The 24,537-nt window shown below is 33.3% G+C and overlaps 1 protein-coding gene across 1 annotated transcript; it reads left to right on the top strand.

Annotated features, from left to right (window-relative positions):
* Window positions 1-11,037: 11,037 nt before the first annotated feature.
* Window positions 11,038-23,843, top strand: LOC139508977 (uncharacterized). Its single transcript, XM_071296029.1, has 3 exons — window positions 11,038-11,404; window positions 19,161-19,361; window positions 22,812-23,843. Exons 1-3 carry the CDS (start codon window positions 11,122-11,124, stop codon window positions 23,453-23,455), a joined length of 1,128 nt encoding a protein of 375 aa, XP_071152130.1. The 5' UTR covers window positions 11,038-11,121; the 3' UTR covers window positions 23,456-23,843.
* The last annotated feature ends 694 nt before the right edge of the window (window positions 23,844-24,537 follow it).

Genomic DNA, 24,537 nt, shown 5'->3' with positions numbered 1-24,537 from the left:
GTTGAATACATGTACATCAGTAAAAGTCCGTTTATTAGATAAAACAAGATATAAAAATCATTTAACATTTTTTATTAGAAAAAAAATAATATGCAATCAATTACATCTTTTTTTACCTAATGTCGCAGATGGTGATGTACCTGACATGAGGTTGATAAAGGGTTTTTTTTCGTGCAACGTTTTCTGTCATTTTATTTCACGTGTTATAGTGTTCGAGTTTTTATTTCTCGTTTTCTCGTGTTTTGCTCGATGTGCGTGCTACGTGTTTCCACCTATTTATTTTTCGTGTTTCGGATGGGTGCTCTTAATTTCTCGTGCATGCTTTTACGGCATTGAATGAAAAGAAAAAAAAACCTGGGACTTATTCAAAGTGAGACTAGTGAAATATATTAAAACTTGATGTACATTAACTTTGTTACCATTCTACTTTTGCAATTATATGGTATATGTATGGTACGCAATAAAGTCCATCACATTACTATGAATAATGTTTTTGTCTCCAAATTAGATGGAACTAGCGAACCCTAAAAGTGACCACAGGGACTTCATGTCCATCTATAATGACTGCATGATCTTAAAAAACAACTGACTAAGGCAGCAACCATATGATTTTATGGAGGGGGGGGCTATGTTTTTTTTTGGAAAAAAAAGTTTGTTTCCAGTTTTTGGAGAAAAAAATAATTTGTTTTGAATTCTGAAAAAAAAATTGTTTGTTACACCCTCAGCTGCCACTATATGTAATGCTAAAATTGAAAGAAAATAATTGTTTTCAACTTGTCGCGAAAAAAAATGATTGTTTTGTACAGAACAAAAAACATAGCCCCCCCCCCAAAAAAAATCAAATCAAAAGGTTGCTGCCTAATAACTTCTAGTAAATGTTTTCTTAATATTTACGATCTTATTTTTCGTGTTTCGTTTTTCCCGATTTTTATTTTTCGTGTAACGTTTTTTGCGTGTCTCGTGTTTATAACCCTCTTTCACCACCCTCTGACATTATACGGTTTACCAAGTATATGTTCTTTTACCTTTTAGCTCATATGACAACAATAAAATAACCTGTCAATAAGGCCCTTATACAGGATACATAAGAATTTTGAAAATATATACAAACATACATGTACATCATTGGAAGTTAAAATCAGTGCTTCCCGGGGTTGTAATCTTCACTTTTTTAAAAAGTTTATAATGCATTTGAATGGGGACACATGGTTGGAACCTCCCCTTAAAAATGACTGTTTCCGACCCAGACTACAATGTCTGACAATTGGACTTAAATATACCATTAAGTGGCTAATGTTTTCTTTATTGTAAGAAGTTTTAAACATTTCTTATTTTTACTGTTTACTTTAAATATTCACCTGAGATCAAAGACCAATGATGTTACACATTCCAAAATACACTTAAAACTTTACAATTAGCAATGCCGATACTGTAAACTCAAATAAACAAGGCCTGTGCATAATGCGCGGCGTTCGCACATTGCCGATTATTGTTCCCGTTTGAGATCAGACAGCGATAAGACACGAAAAGGGAAAAAATCGGATTACTATCCTCAATTATCTGGAATGTCATATCATTGTCTGAATGCAGTCGTTTAAGTTCGTAACAGATTCCTACGGGTCGAGAATGGTCCTGATAAATATAATAAGAGATACTAAGAAAGTCCCTACATATTATAATACTGATTGTAGAAAAGGCCAAATACTTCACGCCAGACTCCGGTTGAACTGCAGTGGCTTAAATGAACACCTTTTCCAGAAAAAAATATTTCCAGCTTCTGTAAATGTGGGCAAGTTGAGAGCACCAAACACTATCTGCTAGAATGTCATAATTACTCATCAGGACACAAACCATTTTTACACTACCAATATTTATTAACCAACTATAAGTACATTAAAGCCAAAAATGACTGTTTATTAAAAATTACATATTTTCTGTAATGGCCTTGTTATGCTCCACCTACGATAGTAGAGGGGCATTATGCTTTCTGGTCTGTGCTTCCGTTCGTTCGTCCGTCCGTCCATCTGTGCGTCCGTTCAGGTTAAAGTTTTTGGTCAAGATAGTTTTTGATGAAGCTGAAGTTCAATCAACTTGAAACTTAGTACACTTGTTGCTTATGATATGATCTTTCTAATTTTAAAGCCAAATTAGACTTTTGACCCCAATTTCACGATCCACTGAACATAGAAAATGAAAAAGGGAGTTCCAGGTTAAAGTTTTTGGTCAAGGTAGTTTTTGATGAAATTGAAGTCCAATCAACTTGAAACTTAGTACATATGTTCCCTATAATATAATCTTTCTAATTTTAATGCCAAATTAGATTATTACCCAATTTCACGGTCCATGGAACATGCAAAAGGATAGTGCGAGTGGGGCATCTGTGTACTTTGGACACATTCTTGTTTTTTCTGTAATGGCCCTGTTTTTCTGTAATGGTCCTGTGTTTCTGTAATGGCCCTGTTTTTTCTATAATGGCCCTGTGTTAATGCCCAGTTTGTCTGTATTAAGCCCACTTAAGGTTTTTAATAAAGTTAATAAAATTAAGTTGTAAAGAGTATAATACCTTTTTGTATTTTATTTTATTTAGAAACCAGCAACCAACATTATAGAACCATATAGATCACTGTTCATCCTGTTTTTCAACACATAACTTCTTTCAACTTAATATCTTGGATATTTGGTATATTTAAAAAGTACAATTTTTTTTTCAAACTAAACTGTCATTAAAAGATTTAGAGGGTACATCTAGTTGGCAGCAACACATACACTTTTGTTCAATTGGTTAATAAATGTATTAAGAAATGGGTGTTATTATAATGGCCCTGTTATATGTCCTAGGTCAGTAATAATAGCCCTCGGCATTGCCTCGGGCCATTACAGACTTCCTCGACCATTGTTACATACCTTGGACATATAACAAGGCCATTCATTATGCCCGCGTCACACTGTCCCGATTTTTACGCCGATGACACCACGATAATGGAAATTTTCAAAATCGGGACTGATCGTATCCAGATCGGGCTATTCGTAGTGCCATCTTTAACCATCTTTAACCATCGGCCACTTTTTCTAGCCTTCGGGGAAAACTTCGGGAAGGGTTCTAAATTTTTTAACATGTTAAAAAATCCCCGAAGGTGCGTCCGATGTTGAGGGTTCGTATTGAGTTCGGTTCACCATCCTCACCATCGTAATGTCACCGGGAATGCATCTTTGCACATCGTATTGCATTCGTGTTTCCATCGTTTCCATCGGACAGTTTTGACATTACGATGTCTACACGAATGAATCACGAAGATACCCGAAGGTCTTACGATGGCAACACGACTTCGTGAAGACCTCGTAATCCAGTCGTGTTGCCATCGAATAAAAGTACGAAGGCGACAAGATGGAACTACGACGGCAATGAATCCAGCTAAATGTAAGTTAATTTTCGCGCTAAAATACATTTAAAGTGCCATGCGCGATATGCACTGGTCAGTCTAATACGACAGTTAAGAAAGACGTTCACAAAACATGGAGCTCATATCATATGATTCTATGAGAACAAGAAAGGCGACAGCGTTGTTTCTATTAATTCAAATGGAACAAGAAGAGCAGCTATTACAGGCTCAGGATTTACTTTTACAAGAAAAATATTATTTTTTGTCAATTTTTCATATTAAGTAACATAATGAAAATCATAAACGCGCCTCGTACACCAACACTGCAGGTACACGTATATAGGGAAACCAACTTTTTCTTCATTATTCTAATCTTTTAGGTATCGTCTGAGTTGTTGTCACACGAATGTACTCCATAACCATTTTGTTTTCTATATGTCATATTTTGCCGCATTTGTTGCTTTCCCCACATCCTTCCTTTTGTCTATATTATTATGATATTCTCCTTGAAAGAGCTCTTTTTGAATAAAAGGGATCAACGAACCCATTATTACCTTTAAGATAGATCAGTAAACATGGGCATAATTATGGGTGATTATTCAGACTAGTGCACACATTTTACAGTTCAAACAAGGCAATGCCGAGCGTGGCATCCCCTCGTATGTAACATATTGGGGACAAATATGGACCGTGCACTATATTTGTATATGACGCATGCAGAAAATGGTAAATTGAATATGCATATATTTATAAACTATTTTTTTAGAAATCAACCAAAACATTCAGTAACTGGAAATACCTTTAACATTGTCTTTAGAACCAGCAGGTAAAAAATGAGCAACCAATTTCCTGTGTATTATGCTATTTCAAGGAGAAAAACCAAGTCCATCTGCATGACCTTGACCTTTGGCCTTGAACGTAAAAAATGTCAGATCATTACAAGGAGGAACATATACCAAATGTGGTTAAAATCTTTTGAAGCATATTGGTTTTAGAGTGTCCACAAGGGTGATATTGCCCTGTATTACAACTGCCACTGTGACCTTGACCTTTGAACTTTAAAGTCAATAGCGCTTAAGATATTCTTAACGAGTAACACCATACAAAGTTTTGATCATTTTGGTTCTAGAGTGTCCATAACAATTTCATCTACACGCAACTTACACGTAGAAGCCGAGGGGATAATAAACTAAGTTTTATAAGAATTAGACAAAAAGATCGATTTCCCGCCATGCATGGCAGACTTGTACAGAAACGATAATATTATGTTGTCGAAATTCTGTTCGTATCTTTTAGACATCGTATGGCCATCGCATCATCATCGTAATCCATCGTTTAGCCTTCGTAATCCATCGTTTAGCCTTCGTGATCCATCGTGTAGGCTTCGGCTGAGATATGAAGCTTAAATACCCGTCTTCGGTTTACCTTCGTATGTCCATCTTTTGCTATCGTATATAATTATACCCCCGCTTTAAAAAAGGGGGGGGGGGGGGTATACTGTTTTACCTCTGTCTGTCAGTCCGTCCGTCAGTCAGTCCGTCCCATGAAACTTTCGTCACATTTTTCTCAGGAACTACACATCCACCCTTTCTGTAATTTGGTATCAACATTTATATATGTCAGCCATACCGTGTGATGCGTTTTCAGATTCATCACTTGACAACTTCCTGTTTACCGAAAAAACTTGTATGATTTTACACATGATATCCAAGTTGAAAATTTTCGTCACATTTTTCTCAGGAACTACAATACAAGGATTTCTGAAATTTGGTTTCAGAATTAATATAAGTCAGCTATACCGTGTGATGCGTTTTCAGATTCATCACTCGACAACTTCCTGTTTACCGAACACTTGTATGATTTTACACATGATAGCCAACTTGAAAATTTTCGTCACATTTTTCTCAGGAACTACAATACAAGGATTTCTGAAATTTGGTTTCAGGATTTATATAAGTCAGCTATACCGTGTGATGCGTTTTCAGATTCATCACTCGACAACTTCCTGTTTACCGAACACTTGCATATTTTTACACTATTAATATTATCCACTTGCGGCGGGGGTATCATCAGTGAGCAGTAGCTCGCAGTTTCACTTGTTTCGGCACCATCGTATAGACTTCGTTATTCATCGTACTTGCTTCGGTCACTTTTTGGTATTTTAACGAGATCGGGACCAACTTCGTACGAACTTACAATTTTCGCATTCGGGTGTCCATCGTATATAAAAATCGGGACAGTGTGACGCGGGTATTAATACTATAATAATCATGTACAAACTTTATTATCAGGCAGTAAAATAATCAGTGATTAGGAAAACGAAAATATTTTTAAAGTTGTACAAAGATTTATTTTAGAAACAGGGAGATTTGGTCCATAACAATTATCTTTATGTCGATGTCGATTTAGATGTTGAAACTTTGATTAATGTTATCTTATTTTCGAAACATTTACATATAATATTTCTCAGATACATGAACCATAATAATAAAAAAAAATGAGCTGATCACATTTTTCGATCAAACTGACTTCTGAGTAACGGGGGGCAAACCACAGAATAAGCATGTTAAATATGAATTGAAAATTAGATTATACGAGTTTCTTATACAATATTCCTAATTTTGTCATTTTTTTTTTAAAGGGAGACGGATTTATATAAGTTTTTCTTGTTTCCGAATCCCTGTATTTATATTGTATAAATATATTTCATGCACTTTTTGAATACAATATTGTTTAAACTAATGGTCCTGATAGTTCGGCGAAGCACCCCGACAGTTAGGTGCGTCCCGTAACATTCGGGGAAACTCAGCCGATTTTGTCTAGTCGGATTACAACGTTGACTATGTCGTGACAGATTCTGCTGAATCAGATCAAAATGCTAACAATGTTCTGTGTTTTCTGGACGTTGTCTTGTGGAATGGGAATAATCTGGAGAAATTTGTCATTGCTGTTTTTCTGCCGAATTAGTCCAGATTGCAACCAGATCTTGTCGATTGCGAACCGTCTTTGCCGAAACCGTCCCGGAACAGTCCCGTTATTAATACGAAATTCGTCAATGATACCCACGTCAGAGCGTCAATGATACCCACGTCAGAGCGTCAATGATACCCACGTCAGAGTCCCGACAAATACAGAAAGCAATACGACTGAGACCAGACAAAGCCGTTTGCAATGCGATAGAGCGGACCATGATAGGATTACGTTCCGACAATTAATCTCGCTATAAAAGTGTATATGCGTCTGTACTGTAGATTAGTGGTTGCTGCAAGTACCTTTTGGAATGTTTTGTTATTTAAGCATAATTCATTTATCTGGTTTATATGGTAGTTGGATGTGGCCATTTCCCCTTTTCGTGGTTTCGCGTTTTCTCCTCTCACTTTTCCAATGCGAAATCGGGAAATCGAGAAAGCGGGATCGAGAAATTGAGAAATCGGGAAATCGTGAAATCGGGAATCGTGAAATCGAGAAATCGAGAAAGCGGAAACGCGAAATCGAGAAATTCATTTCGTGTTTTCGGGTTTTCGCTTTCTCGACTTCTCGATATCCCTATTTCTCGATTTCCCTATCTTTCGATTTCCCGATTTCTCCATTTCTCCATTTCGCTTTCTCGATTTTACGATTTCGCGTTTGCAAAGTGAAAGGAGAAAACATGAAAACGTGAAAAGGCGAAATGGCCGCATCCGGCCACCATAGGTTTTAACTATTATAATTGGTTCACATTTTAAGTTCACTTGGATTATTCTCTGAATTGTGTCCGGTAGCCTGGTATCACAGTTGTGTCCACAGAACGGTCCAAGCATATTTAATATAGTTCTTCATATTGACAAATGATGTCTTATTCTATAACGTTCCCTTTTCAGATTTCGTTATAGATAAAATCTATCAAAGTACTAAAGCATTAACAAATATGTTATGGCAACAGAATACAGACAAACTACATAAACATATGTACAATGGTGGAGTGACAGTAGATAAGTATGAGAGAAATATATAAAAAAAGAATGTGTCCCCAGTGCACGGATGCCCCATCCGCACTATCATTTTCTATGTTCAGTGGACCTTGAAAATGGGGGGAAATCTCTTATTTGGCATTAAATTAGAAAGGTCATGTCATAGGGAACATGTGTACCAAGTTTCAAGTTGATTGGACTTTAACTTCATCAAAAACTACCTCGGCCAAAAACTTTAACCTGAAGCGGGACAGACGGACGAACGAATGGACGGACGGACGCACGAATGGACGGACGGACGCACAGACCAGAAAAACATATTGTCCATAAATGGGGCATAAAGATCCAAGTAGCTTTTGACAATGAGTTTCTCACCACCAGGCATTCGTTCAATTAGTTCACAACAATTTTTGTTACTGTTGTGGATTCCGAACTACTATTTAGAATTGATAAAAAAGCAAGATATATATGATAAAGATAATGTGCTGTTTAACAGTTTTATAATGGATTATCTCTTTTAAAAAATATTTATAAAATGAAAATTTTAATCGAAAATGTAGTTCATCTTCATTGTCTCCATTGTTGCAGCATTATTTAGCCACGATAATAGTTTTGCTACCTTTATATTTTCCCATTGAAAAAGTTAAGAATGAGATGTTCTTGAGTAAAAAAAAATTGACACTGAATACGGTGCAACAGTATCCTTCTAGTAAGAGCATTTTTATATTGAATTTCTTTGCATTTTATGGAAGGATGTGTCTATGGCCGCTGGAATATGCATGCATTTATTATTAACGTTTTCAATCAGCCTTTTTTGTGTGTGTTCAAAGTAGCACGTTCACAAATCCGACTGAAAGTGTCTTTCTAATACAGCACAGGGTACATATAACGTGTTGTGGTTCTCATATGCACATAATGTTTGTCACTGGACGTTAATCCTAATTCGTCAGAATCATCCAACTGATTCTTTTCTTCTATTACTTAATCATATGTTGTTTAAAAATCATTCTAAAGAAGTAAATGGAAAGGAGCGAATGCAGCTACATAAGGTTATCCTAAGTTTTAACTCATTTCATTCCATTTCTAGTTCCTTTCTACATAAGTGCAGAGGAAAACTACACATGTAAACTTCTAGCATTTGTCACCAATATGAGTACATCACAATCCGTTACTGTGTCAACACTCAGGGGTTTCATATCTGTATTCTTAAAAAATATTATTTGTTCTCTCTTTTTTTAGCAATGCATCAGCCTCTACTGTTCTTATCTATTATTCTATATTCTGCGTCTCCATCCAGATTCTCTTGTATACCACGAGGGTCCGGATCGGGGTGTTGTTTATTTCTGTGCTATTTAAATTGTTTTGTCACTTTTCTTTCAATTTTATTGATCTTACTCATTATTCTTTCTCTATTCTTTATATTTTAGCATCTCAATATATTTAACTTACTGATGTTGAGTTACCTTACGACGTTTATCTCTTATTTATATACTAGTTACCAATGTAGATGACAAATTGGTCGCATTCATGACAATTAAACAGAATCCACATGATATATGCGATCATTTTTGGATGAAACTAATATTACGACAATATTACACTTTTTGAAACCATTTTTATCAATTTTCATTTTCCATTGTCTTAATTGTTCATAATTGTTCATGTGTTGTTTCCGTATATTTTATGTTTCATTGTCCATGTGCTGTTTCCGTATATTTTAGCCGCTCGTCTTGAGCCTACCCATTTGATTCGATCACACCCAATATAGCAATAAAATTATACTTTATTGCCATTCATTACTCTTAACAGACCAATTAACAGACCGGGTTTTATACATCCGACCAATTAACAGACCAGGTTTTAAATAAAGATTGATTTATGTTACGAAAATACAGATTTTCGTGTAGATTTTTCACACAATGATATCAATATGGTTAACAAACATAATGCCTGTCTTTTTTCGATGTTCAGATTATTGCATGCAAGTAAATTCAACCAACGTGTCATTTTGTGTACTTTATGTGTGTGTAAAATGTGTATAAATTTATTGATGAGTAACCCGCCTTTTCATTTTATAGATCGTGCATTGAAGCTAGAAAAATAATAATTACACCACTGCATTCAGCACATTGAATTGTTTTGTTAGACATGAATAATTTTAATGATAACAATATATTTAAAAAGTTCTACAATGAAACATGCTGAACTTTCAATGATTTTCTCGATAACACCTGATTAACAGACTTTAGCCAACCCGATTAACAGACCAACCGCCGATATAGCCGCATACTCAATATAGATTAACCGACCAATCTCTCGGTTAGCCCAGTGTCGGTCGTGTGTTTAAAATGATCTGAATCCCAGTGTTGTTTACCTATTCCCCACACTTCACTACCGTACAATCTAATTAAAAACCGATCTCTCATCGCTCCCGTTTTCTGATATGTCGCTCCCACGCGACATATCAGAAACAGGAGCGATGAGAGATCGGTTTTTAATTAGATTGACTACTAGAGCAATAGCCACACCAAGGGAGTCAAATAAGTTGTCAAATAAGTTGCACTAGATATTAAGCCCAACTGTTTTTGGTTTATTTTAAAAAGGCCCCTGGCTTACATTTTCCAATTGCCAAGAACTAGCATATAGTAACACAGCTGCAGTTTATGGGACCCTCACAAAAAAAGATACCATTAATATTGCCATACATTCTTTGTATTACCAAAAGACAGAAGAACAAGACAAAAACACCCAAATACTGATAGACATATATATACGAAGCACAAAGAAACACGCGGGTACTTGGGGAAAGGACAATTTATTTTAGCCCTCCTCCTTGTCCGAAATCCAATTCGTTTTTTTTGTTTTTTTTCCAATAGTTTCCATTATTTTCGCATTTACTGTTTATAAATAATATGAAGATCTATGAACATAAATATACTAAAAATAACTTGTATGTGCTATCAATTTCGAGTTTATTATCCACAGTCGTCACTGATCGATATATGACTGCGTCAACTCTGTCATATATTATATAGAGAGAGAGCGTCGCACCTGTAAAATAAATTGCTTTGTTTAAAATTGTGGACAAAATTGCTCTTTCAAAATTTCCATTTGGGAGCCTCCATGGGGGAACATGCCTCCCCCTCAAATAGTGACAGTTGGCAGGTATGTATAAATAATTAAATCAAATATTTAACTTGCAATTGATAGTAAATAGCAACTTACAAGTTATTTTTAGCATATATGTTAAACGGTTAAAGGCGAAAATTATGGAAAACAAAAAAATAACGAATTTTCAAAAAGGGGGGGGGGGACTAAAAAGAATTGTCCTGTCCCCTATGCAAAGAAAGTTATTTTCCACACGTACACCATCAATGGAACATGCTACCAATAGCAACAGTACAGTCAACTAACTACAGTTTGCAGATACAGAGCAAACCTGACACAATGTATTATCTCGGTCAACCGAATCACCACAGTCTGCGGGACATGATGCTAAAGTTTGCAAATAATGTTTATCTCAAGTTGCTTTTTTGTATAAAATGCGCAAATTGTCAAATTTATAAATATTTTTCTTTGGCATTTCCAAGATAACACAATTTGGTTAAATACTGTTTATATATATAAATATATGTTTATGTGCATAACACAATCATGATTAGAAAATTTTGGGTACGAGTTGGAAGAAGCACGAGTTTGTAAAAATCGGGTACGAATTGTCGTCGACGACCCATTTCTTGACACATGGCGGGAAATATCTAAACGGCTAACCAGACAAATCTAAAGATGAAATGGACTTGATTGATCAATTTAAGGTGGAATTTACAAATGGTTTTCGCAAATTTGTGTACGATTATGAAAAACAAGAGTTTGATCACCTTGTTTTACGGAATTGTAACGGCACTGGGCCATGGTCTTTCAGCGACGCAACGATCGAATATGTGAAAGGAAAAACATTTCCTGTCCATGTGTGGCTTCGAAGTGTTTACATGGATCTTGCCCGCAAATTGATGATTCCAGAGACAATATATACAACAGAGGAGAAAAAAATGTTCAAGTGTTTCATCGAAGCCAGTGAGTATATATTATACATGTATCAGAATATCAATCTTCAATCTTTGTCGTGATGACACAGACAGGGTATTAAATCTCTCTTGTAAAATATATGTATCACAGATTTTTCGTCCGGATGTGGATAGTAAACCCCACATTGACAGAAACAAATGCATACATGGGATGGACTGTGAAACTCAGATCAGGAGATTGTGAAATTTTGGTCAGGAGATTAGGACTCAGATCAATCAGGAGGTTTTTTATCGACATACATTTTATCGTAAAATGTAAGTGTGTGATGTTTAAAAATTGTCTTTTCTTCAACTTTCCAGCCCAATGTAGTATGTTTAAAGATTTTCTAACTCATTATTTCAAGCCTTGAAAAGAAGTATACAATCCTCAAATAATTTCCAAATTATTATTATTTTTTATTTGCCCCAAGACTTTTAAAATCATCTAATTATCATCCTTTTAGGATTATTTGTTCAATACATATTTCATTTACATGTATATTCGTTTAACAATTTGCATTTAATATTTAAAGGAAAAAAAATTGAACAGCAGAAAACAGGGGAAGTAATCCAAAGTTATTTTAAGATACACAAAGTTTTAATTACGTAACAGCAATTATCCTGAGGTAAAAATTGTTGATTACCAGTATGTTTGACACCCAAGCTGGCAATTGAAGCCATATAATTATGCATGTTCTTAGATTTACAGGTAATACAGGTAAAATTTACTTCAGGTAATTATATAATCATGGTAATGTCAGTCACACTGGATATGAGGCTTAAAGTTTTCATTCATAAAATATTTGATACACGGGATTTTTTTCTCTTCAACGGGAGGACGGGAGGAGACCACTGAAAACTGGATTATTGTACTCCCGTTGGGAGGTTCACATGTACATGTATGCAAGTGACTGTGCCCAATAGGCTATAATAATTTTAAACCTAATACAAAAATTAGTGTCAATCACAATTTTGTATCCACATTTATAGCTACAGGCCTCGACAATAACGCTTGTCCGATTGTCCGGTACGAGAGGCAAAAAAGGTCGGACAAGTAAAAGCTGTATCAAGCTTGTCCGTCGGGACAAGTACAATTATTCTGCAGACAATACATTTAATACAACTTTGATGAACAAAGTAATTATAAACAAAAAACAAGAAAACAAATATTAATTTGCCATGTTTATTCAAATGCAAAACCTTTTTCTTCAACATATTTACTTGCAATCGGATAATTTTTAAATGGTTCTTTGTCAGGTACTTTTTAAAAGGTAATAGGTAAACTATTCTCGGAAACCAGTCTTTCTGATCCGAATCAATGATGCCCTTTGTAGATAAGGTCACTTTACAGGACAGTTCTCACCTTCACAGGTTTAGCTCCAAGTTTAATAGACAGTTTGGCACAGTAGGAGACATATTTAGTAGACATGATTGATAGGCAGTTTGGCAACGCAGGAGACATTTCCAGGAGACATTTCGGGACCAAGACAAATCAGTACCTCATTTTGTTTCTTATAATAAATAGCATACAGGTATTTTTATACAATTTTTTTTTTTTTATTTACCATAAACATGATAAAATTCACAAAATCATATTTGATCATAAGTAGAAAAAAACAATGCTTGCAATATGATGACCTACAGTTGTTAATTTCTGTGTCATTTGGTCTCTTGCAGAGAGTTGTCTCTTTGGCTATCAGACCTTATCTTCTTCTTTTTATTGATTGCATTTGAATTAACTTTTTTCAACTTGAAAAAAAACAGGATACAAATCCAATGAGTGTGCAGGCCTATTAGATGGTGCCTCATGTGCAGAGGCTGATGAGAATTAGAACCTTAGTCCTATGACATGACTAGACTCAGTTGTACTTGACTCATATTTTTGAAAAGTATTTCAAAAGAAATACATCAAATTCTGTTCTATTGTTTAAATTCGTTTTGTTCCTTTAATTAACTTATAATGTAAAAAGGTTATTTTTAATTAAATAGATTTGGACAAGTAACAATTTCATTCGGACAAGTTAGTTTTGGTATGTACTTGTCCTACTGGACAAGTTGAAAAAAAGGTTATTGTAGAGGCCTGAGCTATTTTTTTTACCTTAAATTCTCCTTTTAATTTTCAGATTGTCTTTTTTTGATAATGGCAGTTTGTTCTTCACTGTAGTAGAATTGCTGTTTCCCAGCCTATTTTATTTGTTGTGCCTAGAGATGCTATGTATGACAGCACATGCTTTTGTAATACATAGTTTGATTTAAATGCTATAGTTACATTTTAGAGTTTGAGAAGAGCCCGCTGAAAAGAAATGTTGCAATGATGATTAGGCCTAAATTAATATATTGTCTTTTCTCTAAGCCAGGTGTGGGTCGGTACCACGAATTCCTGAGAAATACAAAAAAACATTATATCCCAAAAACAAACTGATATATCACAAGAAAAATACTTTTTATGGTGTTATGCTACTTTTTATAGTGTTATACTACTTTTAACAATATTAAAGAATATTAATTAAAGATATTACTCGTTTTTAGTGGAAGAAGACGTCAAGTCTTCTGAAGACTTAAGGGGCCGACCATTGGCTTTGAGTCTCCGTATGCCGCATTCATTTCGTGTATTACAATTTCAAAACAACTTAGATTCCTGACACCAATTTTTACACATGATTGGGCATCTGAATCATTTAATTTGTAAATTATGATTGTTCGTAAATATGACCCTTTTATTTATGTAAATTATTAGATTTCATCTCATCCACATGAACGTAATTTGTTTACTTGTAACAAGATGTTTTAACTGTAGATATTTGTATTACGCATGCGTGAATTTGGTATCGGTACAACTCGCCCTGTTTACAAGTTCGCCCTTGAAGTTACGAATTTGCAATCCTGCAGACAAGAAGATTTTATTTTTATATAAATAAATAGGATATATAACGTGTTATCTTTATTCATGGGTTTCCTTTGTCATGTGAATTAAATGCCCTTCGTAACATACATCTCCGTTTAGGAGAAAAAACTCACGTGTATGAAATTTTTCAGACGCCATATTTGATCATTTCTTACTACTGTACGGGTGTAATTGACACCTGTGTTAAATTTTACCTGAACATCAAAGAAGATGTATAATTATATGGCTTCACTTGACAGCTTGGGTGTCAAACATACTGGTAATCAACGATGTTTACCTCCGGCTAACTGCCGTTGTGTTATCAAAACGATGTGTATTGGGAATATTGAAATACTTTTTTGTTACTTCCCTTTGTTTTATCCTGTTTTCAGTTATTTTGCTTTTAAAAATGTAAATGGTAAAAAGACTATAAATGATTAATATTTTAATCAAATAATCATAAAAGGATGTTGATTAAATGAATTTAAATGATTTTGGACAAATAAAAAAATTAAAAATTTATAAATTATTTTATTAATTTAGACCTCCTTTCAAGGATTAAATTGAAGTTTATATATCAAATTTGTTCATGTCAACATACAATATGTGCAACTAGGCTAATAGTCTAGCTTCTGCTAGCTTCATGTATAATTTTTCTACCGATTTAATATATAACTAGAATTATGCAAACAGACTTAAGGAAAAGGCATGTAAGTCATGCAAGTTCATACAAATATGACACTTTTTCTAGACAATCCAGATCTTGCAAAATACATCACTAAAAATTGTAACCTTTAATTTTGTTGTTGTGCAGTAAAAACCCATATGGGAACTTTCAAAAGTTGGCAGGTATGTAACAAGTCTTACTATTTTTATGCTCCATTTATGGGCAATATGTTTTCTAGTCTGTCCGTCCGTCCTGCTTCTGGTTATAAAGTTTATGGTCGAGGTAGTTTTTGATGAAGTTGAAATCCAATCAACTTGAAACTTAGTACACATGTGTTCCTCTTGATATGATCTTCTTAATTACTGCCAAATTAAAGATTTTACCTAATTTTCATAGTCAACTGAACATAGAAAATGATTGTACGGATGGGAAATCCATGTACTTATGACCTTTTCTTGTTTGAAGAAAAAAAATACATTTTAACGATAATGGAACAAAGCAGCCTGGGTAAGTGGGGCTGCTTTTATGGTAATTCAAGTTACCTTTTATTCACCTTCTTCCACTTCAGAGCTATCAGCTCTTTGATTATTCAATAAAAGTGTAATTTCATTTCAAAAAATAGATTTGCATGTCTCTTGTATGCAAAATCCTTGTTGAACACAATATGGTGAACATTCTAAAGGTAGACAACTTAGGCAGCAACCATTTGATTTTTGGGGGCTATGGATTTTTTTGGAAAAATAATTTGTTTTTGACCATGAGAAAAAAAAATTGTTTGTTTTACCCTTTATAGCTGCCACTATGTGTAATTATAAAATTGAAAGAAAAAATTGTTTTCTACTTGTCGCCAAAAAAAATAGATTTTTTTTCACTGAGAAAAAAAGTTTGTCCGAAAAAAAAAATCCATACCCCCCCCAAAAATCAAATGGTTGCTGCCTTATGAAAATCAAAGTATTAAAAGAACTGGAAGAATAGAAAAGTATCAAAAGTACTAAAAGAATAGATTTTATTAAAAAAATGAAATTATAAAAAGTGAATACAGTTATCATAACTTCATTTGGGTATTTAAGCTTACCAAATAATTTCCTTTATTTTACATTCATATGAAAAACTGATTGTTGTTAATAAATATCGTTTTTGTTAATGAAATCAGAGACATATACATATATGTCATATATGTCTCTGATGAAATGAATTATGATTCGTCAAAGTTTTTAACTAAAATAACATGTTTCAAAAATCTTAGTAATTATATTTTTTTCTTATGATATTCTCCAAATACATCTCCCTTTAAAACTAAAGCTTGCATGGTGTTGTTTTAATACAATTGTTTATATTTATGGAATCCTTAAGAACACTTTGTATTGAGATTTCTATGTATTAATGATTTTTTTTCTTTTCAAAATTAGAAGAAAACAAGAATGTGTCCATAGTACACGGATGCCCCACTCGCACTATCATTTTCTATGTTCAGTGGACCGTGAAATTGGGGTCAAAACTATAATTTGGCATTAAAATTAGAAAGATCATATCATGGGGAACATGTGTACTAGGTTTCAAGTTGATTGGACTTCAACTTCTTCAAAAACTACCTTGACCAAAAACTTTAACCTGAAGCGAACGGACGCACAGACGGACGGACGAACGAACGGAGGCACAGACCAGAAAACATAATGCCCCTCTACTATCGTAGGTGGGGCATAATAAAAATACTACTGGTTTCTATTGTATATTATTTATGAAGACTATGTACTGATATTTATATATGTTTATGTTTATGTTTATTATACCGAAAGATGTTGATATTTAGGGAACAAATAATAGAGAACACTTATCAAAATTTTAAGAAGAAAAAAAATAGATGGCAAATTTTGAATATCTATTTAGGACTTTTAATAATTGTCATGATTGTATGGGTTTGTTTGATATGTTACTTTTATAATTTCAAGATTTTAAAAACAAATTATGTTAGTTTGATTAAAAAGACATACTAGTTATTTCATCGTTATCTAAAAACTCATATTTGTTATATTTATAAATACTGTAATAAAAGCTTAAATTCTGAGTTTATTTGTAAAGCCTATTTAAAATTAATCAGATCTAGTTCAATCGGATAACATTAAAATGATATTCAATATTAAAATTTAAAATAGGGTATAATTAAAACTTAGCTTTATTAAGTAGTTAAATAGATAAGTTTTAAATTAGTATATTTAAGGGGTAATGCTAATTAACTTGAGAGGTTTTAATTCTTTCTTTTCTCAAAGGACCCTATCGTTTCCTGTTTCAGACAGCATCCTCTATGAATGTTAAGGTGGTATGGGAGTCTAAAATAAAAATGATAGAATTTGTTCATACTTTGCCAAAACATAGTATCTATTGATATATGATGAAAAATATAATAAAAATGATTGGTCACCGCGCATTTTCTCAAGCTACAGGACGTGGCAAAATGACACATTGTGTATGGATTATACAGGAAAAAACACCATTTTGTGATTAGAAATTAAACAAAATGATAGAATTGTAAACTACTTAAGGAAAAGATAGCTTTCAGAAAATGCTTTGAGAATATCAAAAGAAAAGATAGGGTCACCGTACGTTTTTTCCGGCTAAAATACAAAATTGGAAAATTCCATGTAGAATCCTTCAGAAAATGCACTGCTTTAGAGTTACGTCCCCTTAAAATGCCATTGTTAAAACAATATAAAAACAACCAAAAATAATCAACATTTGCAAAAATATTAATATTTATAAGTTATATTCTTATAAATTGGTTCTTTTAAATGAATATTAACATTAAATATCTGCATTCCTGCATCAAATTTTGCTAACTTGTTAGAAAATCTGGACCTTTGGTTCTCTGATTTTTACAATCCAAGATGGAGGAAGACACCCATACCACCTTAAATACATATCTGCGACACTGAAATTCTAATGCAGATAACATCTTGATGTTTATTTTTCTGTTGCTATGTCCAACATTTTCCTTAAGGAGATAAGATTTAGATCTGTTTTCTTGAAGAATGTATGTACAAAACTAGTTCAAACTTAATAGGTAGACGGTTTATGTCTCTTGAAGATGATGTTTTGATATAAATTAACGGGTGTTGTTTTCCAAGGTGGTATTCATCAACATTTAAATAGCTTATATTTCTGTATAGCTTGGAGATATCTGTATAGTACTTTTTCCAATATTTATTTATATTATTATACATTAAATTTTTCTGAAGACTGCATGTACTTTTATTAATTATGAACGCCTTAAACCTTATTAGTGTATGCTGTTACACTAATTTAAGCAGTATAACACCTATAACACCATTAAAAATCTTTTTCTTGGGATATATCAGTTTGTTTTGGGGATATTACGTTTTTCTTATATTTCTCGGGAAATCGTGGTACCCGGTGTGGGTAGGTAGACAGAGAAATAATTTCATTTTTCCATAAAGCTTGAACAATATAGTACAATCTGGCAAGCCAGAAAAAATCGAAATGAATAATATAATATTTGACTTAGTTTTGACAATAAAATTTTATGAGTAGGGCTGCACCGCTTATGCAGGGTTGGTTGGAATTGGGGAAACAAACAATATTTTATTTTAGGCCTTATTGTATTGAAAACAAACTTCAAGTTTAAACATGACAAAGTATTACAGTATGAAAAAGAAATAAATATCAGATAGAGCATGTCAATTCACAATTTTTATGATGGATCTCAAGACATATATTTAATTATATATAGATTCTACCACTGCATAGAGTGTGATACGATATTTATCCACTCGAGACAGTTAAATTTTCAAATTTAAAACGCGAGACTCGCCAAGCATTTTAAATATTTAAAATTTAACTGTCGAGAGTGGATAAATATCGTATTACACGAGATTTGGTGGTAGAATCTGTTTCTCTAATGATTTTCAAACAATATGCAAGCAAACCTATTCCTTCTTTTCGAATGATCTGCAAAAAGATGTGTTCTTTCTAAGTGAAGTCATCAGGCATGGTCGCCTTTTTTCATGCCGTCACAATAGGAAATTCGACGTCATAATTGGATTTTAACCAATGAAGAACTGAGATCAAACGAACCACACGTTGATTAAATTTTTTATACAATTGGTGCAGAAAGGGATAAATTGACGAAGAATTAGAGAAATATATATATATATTAGCTGATTTGTAGAAAGTTGAATGTGTAATTGTTTTCTTTTTCAGATAAAAATCAACAGTGTCTTGCACAGTTAATTGAAACAGAAGGCAAAATTAAAGAAGAAAATATCAAGTGCCTTCTAGCCATGCACTACTTCAAACCATTGGCTCTTAATGGTGAATATGTTGTAGACAGCTGCCATGGATATGAAAAATGTGAACTGTGCAATGAGCCAGTCAAAGCAGATCAAACATTGACCTCCTTTGGTAAGTGTAGAAAATAGGTCTGCATGTACACAATGTACATGTATGTGTACTACACGTATATGGACATTAATATATTTGATTCAAAATGTGAAACATGTTAAAGGGAGCTATATTTGTTGATACATGTAAGTTTATGGAAATAAATGGATCTGTTCTAATGGGTCAAAAATCAGTATTTAATAGTGTTGTCAACAGTTAACAACCGAATACTGAATACCAAAAACGCTAACCGGTTAACCGGACTTTTTTTTCAATTTTAATAGATTTGATATAAATTTGTATTGAAATCATTAAATATTTGTGTTTTCTTTAAAAATTGTCATCGAGGTAATCAATTTGACAGATCAATTGTTCAGTATATTGACTGGTATTGTTAATCTAAAAATGAAAAAATTAATTAGAACTTGTCTCTCAGCTCGGGGCAAGATCTTAAGGAAACATAATTAGTTTAATTCATGTTTTTTTAACAGTAATTTTTAATCAGTAATACAAGGAAACATAATTAGTTTAATTCATGTTTTTTTAACAGTAATTTTTAATCAGTAATACAATTAAATTTTACGATTTACTTCATTATTTCATTTTTGATTTTGTGTAGACCTACATCTGAATGTGCAATCTCCGTCGTGCAAGTCTTTGTCATACTTTATAAACTCAAAATGTCAAAATGTTAACTCAAAAACTGTAAAAAGCAAACCAACTTGTATGTAATCAATAGATATAGGAAGATGTGGTGTGAGTGCCAATGAGACAACTCCCCATCCAAATAACAATTTATAAAAGTAAACCATTATAGGTCAATGTACAGCTTTCAACACGCAGCCTTGGCTCTCACCGAACAAAAAGCTATAAAGGGCCACACAATAACTAGTGTAAAACCCTTCAACGGTCTAGTCTATATACAAAACGAGAAACGAGAAACACGTATAAATTACATAAACAAACGTAAAATTATTGTACATCAGATTTCTGACCGAGAACAAGTGCAAACATTTGCAGCGGAATTAAATGTCTTAATGGTACCAAACCTTCTCCCTTTTCTGAAACAATAGTATAACATGTATACTCGATGGTACGAATATCAGGAGTAATCAATTTTAATCAAAACACCTCAAATTATTTTCGTAGACAACAAGACAAAATGAAAGAAATTTAGTGAATCATCGGTTTCAGAAAGTATTTTTTTTTTCAATTTGAAGTTAGTACAAACGCCATAGTTGATATGGTGTATTTAATTATTAAAAGTCAAACTTCGACAGGAATCCTGATAGACAAGTCTTATAAAACAAAAGGCCAAACTTCAATTCATCGGATTATAAAAACGTAAATGTATGACTTGGATGGAATGTAGTCACATTGACACTCATACCACATCTTCTTATTTCCATGTGTAGGGTACTATTGATAAGGCCTTAAACTACCGGTTAACCGGTTAATGGGTCGAATGATTATACGAGTAACCGGTTAGGCAAAAGTGTATGATTTGACAACACTAGTATTTAATGTCAAGTAACATGGTTTATTTGGGGCCATTTAAAAAGAATATGTTTGTCCTAACCCTACCCAAATAAAAGCTGTCTACTCGAAACCTTTTATTGTCCTGATATGAAAAGGTATTTTTTAATCAGAAAAGTATGAAGACTATAAAACATCTGACACTTTAATTTCTCTTTGCTGAAAGAAAAAAAAAAAGAAAATACTTACACATGTACCTACCTACATGTATACCAACTGCCTCTACCTTTAGGGATGGTTTGGGCAAACCAAAATATTTTGAAGTGTGGCCTGGTTTGTTTAGATAAATCATACCCAGTAAATCTTATATACATTTATCGCACCGCGGGTAAAATATCACGTTGTGATTGGTTTAACGCCGTCACGTAGTGACCCCCTATGAGACCGTATGGGATTAGTAAATTTCATAGGGGTTCATGACGCGTTAATGGTGACGTCATCTATTAATGTTGTTCTGTTTCGTTGTTTATTTTTCAACAAAATGCAGCAGAAAAGGTCCAGCGTGCGATAAATTCATTATACGGTTAACTACTAACCCCCTATGGATCCATAGAGGGTGAATAAAATTCATAGGGGACTCGGCCTCCGGCCTCACCCCCTATGGATTTTACTAACCCTCTATGGATCCGTATGGGGTCAGTAGCGAACCATATAACTTATAATATTTGTTCCAGTTGACTAACTATAGATTTTTTTGGGGTCATTTTTCAATAAGCACTGTTAAAGTCAGAATTTCTCTACCATAGACTCAATGTAAAAAGAAATTGTAAAATAAAAAGAATTCCCGGCCTACCTACCTTATTATTTTCAAAGATGTTATAGGAAACACGCATATTATTTTATTTGGCTTAATAAAGCTTGATATTATAAATTGAGTGTCTGGTACCAAAACCAATGAAAAAAAGTGCCCAAAAGAGCTATAGAATAGTTTCAACTTTTGGTTATGGAGCATTCATTCATGTTCATATAATTATATATTTTAAGTCTCATTTTGAAAAAATAAATAAAATAAATACATGCCGGTATATTGTCTTAATGAATGCAAAAAGTATATAGCTCTAGGCAGTAATTTTTGTGAAAAAGGAGTCCAAGGATCCAAAAAATGTACATGTATGTATATCTGGTAAAAAATCAAAAATCCTGGAGCATCATGAATTGGGACTATATTTAAGCATAAACGGATTGTTCCTCAGATTTTCCTTGTTTAGAATAAATTATCATGTCCCTAGAACCTGGCAGAAATTCCAACCAAGATGGATGCAAATATAAATGAAAATTTGGCAAAAGATAATTTGAATCTCTTCCTATTACTGGGCTAATAGGGAAAGATAAGGGATCAAACATGAGTGGTTTGGTCCCTGGGAGGTCCCTTTAAAGATCATGGAAGATCATCTGAGCTAAACATGTTTGTGAGCGCTCAAACCTATATAGCTACTATTTAATCATGAATCACTTATAAAATGTCAGATCTGAAACCGGCACACTTGAGGCTCTAGTTTTTAAAAGATTCATTTGTCTAAATCCACTATGATTGAAAAGATAATAGTACTATGAAGATGGGATAATTCAGTGTTGTGAAAATTTGTTGCATTAAATTATTTGAAGATATAATACAACATTGCTCATTGTTGAAGGCTGTACAGTGACCTATAATTGTTAATTTCTGTGTTATTTTGGTCTCTTGTTGAGAGTTGTCTCATTGGCAATCGTACCACATCTTCTTTTTTTTAATAACATATGATGTACATGTAACATGTAGAAATCTGCTTAATTTAGGTGTTAATTTTATTGAAATTAGATTCTGAATTATGCAAACAAGCAGCATAGAGTGTAACAGTAATTGTCACTCCATATAAGACTAAAATTAACACATAATGTATTTGTCACTGCTTATAAAGCTAAAGTTTTCTCATTGGTGTCTATTTTTTCTTCAAGGAAATAGTTTAGTATGGCATGGTCAAGCTGATATAGTTGTAGCAAGAAGTGTTGTTCAAATTGAGCTAGACGAAGCGCTCCATAGCCTGAGTCTGACAGAAGATGAAGAGGATGAAGCTGTTGAAGATTGTAAATATTCACGCATGGATGAGGAATCTAAAGATGGTGCTAAAACACTATCACAAGCCATTGCACAAGCAATTGTAAATGCCTTTTGTGTATCGAATAAAAATGAGTCATTGTTTGACAAATTCATTCCCTCATTCTTGGCGACAGAAAAAAATATCAGAATAATTCTTTATAACTGTAAATTTGATAAACTTCTTTTAAGTACCGAATTTCCAATTTGGGATGGCAATCAATTGAACACCAAAACAATGATGCAAGTGTGGGTCACAATAAACTATGCAGGGGATACGAGTAATCTGCCCTGTGTCTTGGATAGAACACAGGAATCTAAGTTCAAAGAGGTTATTGGAGAAGCTTATGGAATATACTTGAAAAATGTGACTAGGCCAACTACCATATTAGAGCCTACAGATTCAGTACATATGGAATTAGAAAAAGAAGACCTTAAATTAATAATAGACACTGATTTGGAATTTTTTAAGCTGTATGAAACCTTGTCAGAATCTGGATCCTGATATTTGTGTCTATTTGAAATAAATATATTGACAAATATTACAGCAATTTAACTATTGGTGAATCAATATAATTGTCATTAGATGAGTTAAAGGATTTGTGGAGTGTAAAGATTGAATATTCATATTTCTAACTGTACATATATTGTTTTTATCCTGTACAATATACACCCGGCACTTGAAGGTTTAGTTTTTAAAATCAAAGAAGTTTTCTGTGTTTTTCAAAGAACTCTACAAAAGTAGTTTAAATCCTTAAACAGGGACCACTGATAGGACCCCAAAATGAACTTATGCAAAAATTAATTTCACATTACTGTTAGCTAAACATGAAAGCCAAGAAACAGGAGACTCTTATTTGTAGAAGTACAAATAAAGCAAAGAATTATTTGTGTATCTGTTATTTGTACAATAGTTGTCTGATTATAGTATATAAAAGTTCTTTATTAAAAAAGTACACCATTGTAAGCATGCTGAAATCAACATCAGAACACCTATCCAAGATGACTATTTATAAAAAGAGTCAAACTTCTATTTTAAAAGCTATTGCATGTATTGTGTGTACCTAAGAAGCAGTCAAAAATTGTATTTGGCTGGATTAACACATAGGAAAAATGCTGTTAAGTTGGCTTTATACATGATATCATATCGTGACAGCAAATCATTTCCTATAGATATCCTTTGAAATTTGGCATTGATAATTTAATTTCAAAAATGTATTTCACCATTGCTCTGCTCATGATGTCTTATGAATATCCCCTAAATTCTAAAGGAATCTACTGGAGAAAAAAATCAATTTAAAAATACACAAATTAGAAATATAAATATTCATATTTTTAACCAGCAGACTGCAGTTTTTATACGACCGCAAAATTTGAAAAATTTTTCGTCGTATATTGCTATCACGTTGGCGTCGTCGTCGGCGTCGTCCGAATACTTTTAGTTTTCGCACTCTAACTTTAGTAAAAGTGAATAGAAATCTATGAAATTATAACACAAGGTTTATGACCACAAAAGGAAGGCTGGGATTGATTTTGGGAGTTTTCGTCCCAATATTTTAGGAATAAGGGGCCAAAAAGGGCCCAAAT

This window comes from Mytilus edulis, unplaced genomic scaffold (genome assembly GCF_963676685.1).
Source record: "Mytilus edulis unplaced genomic scaffold, xbMytEdul2.2 SCAFFOLD_272, whole genome shotgun sequence".
NCBI lineage: Eukaryota > Metazoa > Mollusca > Bivalvia > Mytilida > Mytilidae > Mytilus > Mytilus edulis.
The sequence above is the reverse complement of the archived record's forward strand: the minus strand, read 5'-3'. Positions and strand labels throughout refer to the sequence as shown.